This window comes from Patella vulgata, chromosome 9, assembly GCF_932274485.2.
Source record: "Patella vulgata chromosome 9, xgPatVulg1.2, whole genome shotgun sequence".
NCBI lineage: Eukaryota > Metazoa > Mollusca > Gastropoda > Patellidae > Patella > Patella vulgata.
This window is the reverse complement of record NC_065887.2, coordinates 34,230,548-34,240,323: the sequence shown is the minus strand read 5'-3', so window position 1 is coordinate 34,240,323 and position 9,776 is coordinate 34,230,548. Positions and strand designations below refer to the sequence as shown.

General features: G+C 34.8%; 1 protein-coding gene across 1 annotated transcript; it reads right to left on the bottom strand.

Moving 5' to 3' along the window:
- Window positions 1–7,187: 7,187 nt before the first annotated feature.
- LOC126807716 (uncharacterized) lies at window positions 7,188–8,115 on the bottom strand. Its single transcript, XM_050532485.1, has 2 exons — window positions 8,013–8,115; window positions 7,188–7,393 (listed from the first exon to the last, which is right to left on the bottom strand). The coding sequence occupies exons 1-2, from the start codon at window positions 8,113–8,115 to the stop codon at window positions 7,188–7,190; spliced, it is 309 nt and encodes a 102-aa protein (XP_050388442.1).
- Window positions 8,116–9,776: the final 1,661 nt, after the last annotated feature.

Below are 9,776 nucleotides of genomic sequence, written 5' to 3'. Positions count from 1 at the left end.
GCGGGGAATCGAAACCACGCCACTTGGTTCAATGACAGACCTTCTGATCTAACGCTCACGCGTTAACCATTCGGCCATCCACTCCCCCTCCCCGACGCAGAAAAGACCCACGAGGTTAGGGAAACGACGATACCTTTTGTCAGACATGAGCGTGAGATGAAATCAAATGAAATGAAATGCGGTTTAACGCCCTACTGTTTTGCACCGACTGGGCTTTTGAAGACGGACGCGCAGTCATGGGATCGACAATAGGCAACTTGATTCAATAACAGACATATAATGGGTTATGATCATACGTGCATGGCCATGGTTAACCTGTGCCCAATGACCACTGCCTATTTACATTGAATTATACTTACTACCACAGACATAACCAGCATTAGACCAGGTACCGTCAGATAGACAAGTACGAGTGAGTGTATCAGTACCAGTTTTACAGCTATATTTTACAGTATCACCTAGACCGTATTCATCTTTGGTAGCATCATTAGTAGAATCTGATAGAGCTTCTGGTGCTGAACATTTTACTGCAATATCTGAAACAATCAGAATGTTGACTATTATATTATAACGGCATGGTTTGAGGTTTATTAATGCAGAAATTTGGAATCAGAATCAAAGAAAAATACACTTTACAAACTACCGAACAGCCGCAACACGGGTGCAACTGGTATTTTTATAGTTCTGATTTTCTACAGTATATACGATCTAACAGAAATTTCAGAGCGGGCGCTGTTCGGCCGGATAATATCGATTGAATAATGCAGGATACTTGTGCATAGTGAGTTTAAAAATAGTTCAGTAGACGCAGTGTTTTCATTGGAATTTTACGGTACACAACTAGGAACACAAATGAATAATACAGACGAACTGAAAAACAATTTTAAAACATATTGTAATGCTCAAAACGATAACAATGTTTAGTCTACATGGTGTGCATCTTATTTCGGGATCTTTTCATAATCATTAACATAATCGAGTTGTTTATGGTATACCCAAGAGCTGTCCACCTCACGACATGATAAAACTAAACACAATTCTAAACAAATTCTAACAAGCCCTTTTAAAAGAAAGAACTTACATTTCGGTTCTTCAGCTGGTAAATTCAAGCTCGCCTTACACGTTTCTCCGCAGCCACCCATCGCCATTGGTTTATCACAGAAATTAGGATCTTCAGCTAACACCGAGTCACAATCGTCATAATTGTTACTTACAGTTCCTGTTGAAAAAATTTATTTTAAATTAAGTGGCCTTAGTACTTCCACGTCTTCTCCGGTCGGCAATAAAATGATTTCTAATTTGACTTAATTTGACATTGTCATCAAGGATATTTCGATTACATTTCACGACAATAGCTACGTTCACAATTTACATGTCCTACCAGTGCTTCAGTGGTATTTTTATTAGGAGTTTAACTATTATTAGGTCAATGCTAGGCAATATTATAATTAAAGACTCGATGCGTCATTTAGCGGTATGTGCATCCCATACAAACAACACTATTGTGGCAGTTTACTCGCTAATATGAATATTCGTCCAAAAATGGTTCAAAGTATTTACAAAGTTATGATCTATCAACTTAGTAGAGATCCTGATGTGCCTAGGTTTAATCCGTTTGCATCCAAGCCGGGGGAATTATCTGATTTTGTTGTTTTAATTAAATGTTACATAATCAGTCTGAGTACATATTTAGTGTGGATTAAGCCACGAGAAATCGAAAATACAAATAACGCTTCGAGTGAAGATGTAATATTATTTTGAAAAGGATATTCGAAGACAGACCAAATTATTGTTAGATATTAAACTTTATATAGTTGCTAAATATAATTAAGACTAATATATTATACCTAATCTGCTGACGTCACAATAATTTCTTAAACAATCCTGAGCATTAGTATAACACCAGGGTGCGTCATCGTTGCTCGGGTTACGGCAATAATTTTCATCTAAACCTGCCTCTAAATCACTGTAAGCAAAATAATCATTATAAAAGTAGCTAGTTCGTGCAACCATATTTCAAACATTAATAATGCCACATGGATTATGGCAAGTGGTTTTGTGTGAAACCGTTCTAACTTAAATTGTATTTTGGACGACCAGACCCTTTAGCTTATTGTCACCAAGCAAATGGTGATTTCAAAATGAGTCCTTCATACATATTTACATTCAGTGTCGGATTTAGATAAAGAAAGACCCTAGACTATTCCACTTAAACACAATTGGGCAAAACCGAGGACGATGACGGGTATTTAAGGCTACTGTGTGTGTATGATAGTGTCAAAATTATTCTGCACCTTAGATCTTGGGACCAATGGTACAGTCTGCCAAGTCTATAGCTATAGGTAAATCCGGCGCTGTTTCCAGTGTAGAGAAGCTAAAAATCTTTTGATTTAAATCTAAAGATTACGCGTAAGTCTATTTGTTTACAAATTTTAGTTACATTTAATAAATTATATCCAACAATTATCAGCGTACTATATGAACCAGCAACCTAGCATAACGTCATCCCAAACATTTTTTAATTTTTACTTCTTATCAGACATCGAATTCAATCCACACGCAATGGTCCGAAGGACGAGCATGCCAAGCTTTATGTCAATTGTACTCAAATTGTTGGAGCCGTTAACCTTTTTACGAAGAGCATCGCCCTAACAACAACAAGTGTACATGTGCAATCCAATCTGATTGAAATACAGATCTAAATTTCGTTTCGTTGTTTTATACTTTCGATGGCCTCCACTACATAAAGATCTGGTCGGTTGTAGTAAAAGGTCGCATCAGAGGTCGTACGAACGGCTTTTGACCCTATGACGTTAAACATTGATTAATCAATCAGCGTTGACGTTTCTAGATGGCACGCCAAGAATTCGCCGTAACAGACCGTTTCCTTGGCTAATCCATCACTTCAATCAAAACACCAAAAACACTGCCAGATCCTAGTGTAGTGAAAACAAGTAAAACGAAATTTTGAACCATAAAAAACGAAACGAAATAGGATATGTGTTTAAATCAGATTGATGTGCAAACCGTTCCTTGTTTAAAAATGTCTACAGATGTACAATTTCCAACGAAGATAGATCTTCATCCCACACAGCAAATCAAAATATTCAATCCAGTGAAACGTGATACCACTAAAATCGGCATTGTTTTGTGTGATGTTGTTGTACCTTGGGAATAGTCTCAAATTCAGAAATCGTACTGATGAATGAAAGTGTTTAAGCAAGCCAACCTACCAAGATTACTGACTGATAACTTTCAATATATTTAAATAAGAAACGATGTTTATTCGCCGAATAATATTTTCAACAAATCATCTTCATCCGATAATTATTCACTTTATAGTTAGCTCTACACTGCCATAATAATTACATGATCAAATATGACGACTTGATAATTTGAAATTTACGGAGTCAAAGTAATGCAGTCCTATATTTCATTTCAAACGTGTATTACCTTAACAATTAAATAGTGTGTCAAATATCCGATGGAATTTGCGGTTGTATTGGGCATTAATCAGTCTTTCAAATTCTATATAGAAATTCCAGATGGTAAAGGTTAATTTAAATAAAAACATTGATGAAGACTAGTCTGTTATTGGTTGAACATATCCCATTGTCTCTAATCACATTATGTTCAACAAGTACGGTCGTAATGTGGACCAGAAACTGACCATGTTGTTGAAAAAAATTCAAAAATCTAATTAACTAAATCGGTGGAGAATTGTTCAAAGAAGACGCATGCCAATTTTCATGTTGATCAGGCTTGAATTGACGGAGCTTTGGACTTTTATTCGAAGAGGTCACCCAAAAGAAGAACAAGGTGAATGGAGCTTAGCGACCAGTTCCTGGTTCAGAAATTGATATTATTCGTTGACAGTGTATTATTATATATAGTGGCGAAGCGAATTTTCAACAGAAACTTAAATTGTGTCTGGGGGGTGGTGGAGGTTACTAAGCAGGCTGTATTAATAGTAACTTATCACTGGGGAAGATGATTTACTAAACAGAAAGTATTAATAGTAACTTGTCACTGGGGAAGATGATACTTACTAAGCACTGAAAGGATTATGGTGACAATGTTTAGCTTCGATCCATGGTATACATGGTTCATATAGATGAGTAAAGTTGACCTTTCCACGGTAAGATTCACCTTTATCAGCTGGATTATAAACATGATCTTCAGCTACAAGAAAATAAAAATAAATCACTCTTCTCTCTATGCTATTCACAACATATAAAACTATATTATACAATACAATTTTGAAATTGTGAAGCAATGTCTTAAATATTTTTTTAAAAATCCAAGCCATTTGTGAGTAAAATGAGTATTTGTCGTACAATTTGAACAGAATAAATTCAAACTTTCACTCCTTACAAGACTTGTTGAAATGTTATAAGAGTAGAAACGTGTGCCATTTCCGCCAGGCCGAAATGTTGGCAAACTTACGTAGAATAATGGAAGCTTTAACTTTAAATCCTGATTTAGTTGTCTGCGAATTGGTTCTAAAGATAACAATAACTGATGAATATAAACTTTGTAGTGTAGTTGATAACCGACTCCCACAGTACCTATAAGATAAAGCCACATGCCATGTTACAGATTAAATACAGAATGATTGATCAAAAGTAACACTTTGGTCCAAAATCATCAAAATCGGTGAATTTTATTTCAAATTGTGACCATTTAAAGTTTATGTTGGATTCTATTGGTTATACACCACCATCTTTGTATGTCTCAAACAAATATAGTAATAATAATTTCCTACAAGTCAGGAACGTGCTAGAATGTGCTTTTATGCAGTAACATATATATATAATAGTAACAGTAAATATCACATATACTTTACTTCTGAAATATATGTTATCCAGTCTTTGTTCAGATTTTGATATTTTCTTTATAATACGAATCATGTAGTAACAAGATGAATCAGTTATATTGTTTATGAGCTGTCAACGAGGAAATTAAACTTCAGACTGAAATCTGAAACCACAGATTTGAGCCTTAACAGAAGGTGTATGAACATTTACAGTTGCAAAATTCTTTTTTTTTTTTCAAAAATTAATGTAGGTTTTGTTTATTTAAGACTTTGAGAAAATGAAATGAATTATTGGACTACTTACTTGACACCAGGTTGTCCAATCATATTCTGACGTATTTCAACATAATCTAAACATTCGGTATCCGTGGCCTCGATATCAAAGCTCGAGAAATGTAACTTAATGGCCATGTTTTCTGGTGCCTAGTGATATGAAAATAATATAAACAGTCACACATGCAATATTCAAGGCTAAAACAAGACTATAGACTTTTAGACTAATATACAATAATAAATTTAATTTCTGTATTTACATACCTTTAAATTGGTGTGATGCTTTAATCTTTAAAACTTCCAGAGATATTTAGCTTTTCACATAAAGGGTGATTAATAATATTGAAACGAACAAAGCAAAAGACTCCATATTCATCAAAATCTACAAATTTCGCGAATTTCTGATACTTTTTCCCCAATAAGCATTTGGAAAATAAAAAGGCATTTTCCAAGACAGATATGCCGGAATCTTGAAATCGACAAAATCAAATATTTGTTTTATCTTTAGGGGCATATCTAAGAGCCACGAAGACGTCTATGAAATGGATAATTCTTACCTTGATTAGCCAGTTACATTCAGTTAAATCGCCGTAGTTCCCTGGGAAACCAGGACTATTAAATTCTTCCTCTGGGTGTTCACGACTAAGATCAATGACCTTTCCACAGCCTACATTATAATATTGAAAATAGTATTCCAGGAATAGATGTACCATCTAGAAGTGATATCTATGTCCTGATCTAAGCATAATTAAACCCAAGATTAACGTGGAGTACATGTTGTCGTTTCCGATATAACCTGTCATGGACAATAATCTAATTTTCCGTGGAATTTTGTTGTAGGTGCCCCAGACGAATTAAAGGACGTCGTCTATCGTTTTTAAGGAGTGACTGGATGACTTTATTAACCCTCGCAATTTCGTTTATCTTGGATATAAAATGAAGCAACATAAAAAACAATAAATTTTATATATATCTCGCTGAAATGAACTAAAAAGCTTTAACACCTTCTCAAGTAATGCTCATAATTAAATGATATCGACAACCCAAAATCTTATCATTACCATAGTTTTAGATATGTTTTCTTTGCAAATTCGATATTTAGGAAATTTCATAAATTGTGGATAGACACCATTTTCGCACCATTATCCCTTCCATGCATATTGATATTATTTCTAGGTTGACGCCTCAAGAAACAAAGAGTAACGATAATATTGCGGCCGTTCTGGATAACGACTTGGCTTCTATAATGTTAAAGTTCTTTCACGATGCCCTATATGTTAGCCGAGTTCTAACACCGACCTTTGTCGACACAACAATTGTACTGAAGGTGACACCTACCATAGTTCAATGGAGCATAATAACAGACGTAAAATCCGAGCAGGTTATATCGTGGTATAGCTAGTTGTGCTGGTGAATTAGCAGAGAATCCATACTCTGGTACCGCTAATGAATCCGCAGTTCCAGACCAAACGTTAAAATCTTCTTGGATGTGAGCCATACCTAAATTATCAAAAATTATACACATGATTTATTTACAAATTTAAAGAAGATATATTGTTATTATTTTTTTTAAAAAAATCCCAACACCGCCAACCTTTGCTCATTTCTCAAGTACAACATTTGTAATATTTGTTTACGTTGATACTATGGAAGCCTATTATGACCACTTTATAACCGTGACTTCTCACAGGTAGAGGTTGAGCAATCGTGAGCCAGAAATGGAGAAGGCGAGGATTTTCAAACGTAATGAAGCCAGACATCGAGAAGATTGAAAAATGGATGCAACGTGTTTTCATGGTTTACAGTAAGCAACATTATAGAAAAATTAACAATCGGCATCATTCCAGAAGAATGTAAGTATGACGACGAATTATTCTGGGTTGAATTGACGTACAATACCGCTTTAACCGATTATTCAATTGAAATACATATTAAAAGCATCTTTTAGATATGACTATGGAATAAATGAAAACCAACCAATCTGTATAATGCTTGGACAATCTGAACCTTCCACAGATTTGAGTACAATGACCTATTGCACTGATTACTTTGTTTTATTTGGAGCGTACAAGTTACCATTTATATCAGTATTAATTTACTAACCTTCTACCTGCTGACATTCGCCCTGGTATTTAAATAAAACAAATGGATCGGTGTTAGGTAGTCGAATAGGAACATCAGAATAACCATCACTGCGACAACAGAATCTAAACCTGGTGTATGGGTCATAGGTACCATCCGGTAACACACCGGCCGTAATAGGTGGCGTAGATTCACCAAATTGTACAAAACTTTCAAGAAATCCTAAGTTAAAAAAGTATATCAATGCAGAGTTATTATGTTAGGGGTTGGAATGGATAACCCAGTTTAATTTTATTAGTTACAAACTCATCGCTCTTAATTAAACTAAATTTCTTAATATTAACACTACCTGATCTCAAAATACAACTATTTAAAATTGGGATATTAGTAATTCAGTAATTGTCTAAAGTGTATTTCTTGGATTTATAAAATACCATAATAACGGTTATACATGGTTATGCACGGTACTATAACGGTTATATAAAGACCATCTTCAATCAATCGATCTTCTATTATAAAAAAAATCTTTTTATTCAAAATTGATTCATATAGATCAATTCAAAATATACATTGATTTCTATTGATTTCACAAAGCCATCGTTATGTGTCTTAATATAAAATAAATAAATATATTTGTTGTTCGATACATTCGGCAAACAAAGAATAAATTACCTTAGTTTGACATTCTTACCTATAGGACAACTCCCACCTTTTCGGAATATGCAGTAATCACCAGCTTCCCACGGTACGTCACTCCCGTTGTCTTGTTCTTGGGTACACATGGTCATGTCGAGGTTCGTTCCAGTGTAACCATTACCAAGATGAAACAAGACCGATTTACCGGTTCGTACACCATGGATTGTGATGGAGCCTTCTTTGAAACCAGCTGGACAGCCAGATACAGGTTTGAGAAGAGAGTAAGTTCCCGTTGGCCAGGTTGTCATAGTTTCTGTTTGGGGTAAAAGAGGGTACCTACGCTAGAAAATGTAAATCGCACACAAAGAAGCTAAGTCAGCAAAAAAGAATTGGGGAAATTATTGGAACTAAATTCAAACAAATTGTTCAGATCTATTTCTCTTCGGCCTATGTACAAAAGCTTGAACACGAGCACTTCACATACAGTTCATAATAGTGACCGGAGTTAGACATATCCTATTGTCGGAGCAAATTATGTGTATAATCACTGCCAAATGGAAAATTAAATGTTAACAATCTGCGACGGTTCCAAATACAAAAGTACAGCAGCCATTTCTTAGCTATATGAACTAATTAAATAAAAAGTGGTACCAGTTATTCTGGAAAGAGTAACCATCCACCTATCGTGACTTAAAGATCACTGGAGTGATAGTTTAGTCTTTAGTAGCCTTTCAAAAGGTGATTTAAATACTTTAGTACTTTACCTTTCTCTTTGACTTGGGTGCATCCTGAATTGGGCTCTAGTCCATCTGGGCACATACAACTGCACTGGCCTCTAACTAACGTCATATATCCATCATTTGCACATTGTAATGATTCAGATGAACAAAATAGACCTGTAAATTGCAGATAAAAGGATTACTCTACGCCATTGGACATTACCTCGAAACCATATCCAACCCATTATTCTAAAATATAATTGCATAATTGTAAAATGCTGTAATACAGTTTAGATGTTAGATTTTGTCTTTTTGCCTAAATTTCACCCAGTGTTTTTATTACAATATTAATATTACCGTTTAGTTCGTATATGTCAATAACATATAATTGATGTTTTCGAGGTTTTGGTTCCACATTGGTTCCACATCGGATCCTCCCCTAAGTCAAAGGGGTTCCATTTAGGAAGTTTGTGTCTTGTATTAGCATATCACAATATGTTTTAGCATATCATATACATCATATAAATCATATAAATCGAAACAGAGCGTTTGATGTTGTACATTACACTTACCACGACAATCATGGCCTAGAGATATTTCTTTTCTTGCATAGAAGTCACCTTCACCTGATCTATAAGCTGGTCCACGGTATAATTCTGTAATTACTGGTTTACCATTAGTTGTAAAAGACTGGAAATAAAGTTAATTACAATTATTAACCATCTAATTCGCGAAGATTTTGATAACATAAACAACAAAATAAATAAATTTTCGAGCACAGCACGGTTGTGGGGGTAGGGTTGCTTAGGGGTTGTTCGAATTCGAGACGGGCCAAGAAAAATCTTCGGGATTTTTCGTTCTCTGTTCGTAATTGTCTGTAGTGGAGCCTGTTAGAATGGTAGGTAAGTTAGGTTCACATGGTACACATTGACAGTGAAGGTAAATGTTGACAGCTGCAATTTAAAAAGGAGCTGATTGATGTAACAGTTGGTGGTTGAAAAGTCAGTTGGATGTACTGTCTGTTGGTTGTTTGTAAGTTACTTATACAGTTTCAGTTTATTGGCTGTTTGTTAGCTGTTGTGCACTAATTGGTTAATTGTATAGTTTATTTTCTGTTTATTGGTTTCTGTGTAGTAATTACTTACTTTTACAGTTTATTAATTGTACAATTTATGATTCTGTAAATAAAACTTACGTGGAAAGAATAATGCATCCTGGATGTAATGTCATATTTCACCAAAGATTCACTA

Bases quoted from the DNA above. Each gene is read 5' to 3' on its own strand.
- LOC126807716 (XM_050532485.1), bottom strand. From the start codon at position 8,115: ATGACAACCTGGCCAACGGGAACTTACTCTCTTCTCAAACCTGTATCT. The intron at 7,394-8,012 runs GTAAATCGGTCT...TTTTTAACTTAG, and splicing joins AATCCATGGTGTACGAACCG to GATTTCTTGAAAGTTTTGTA.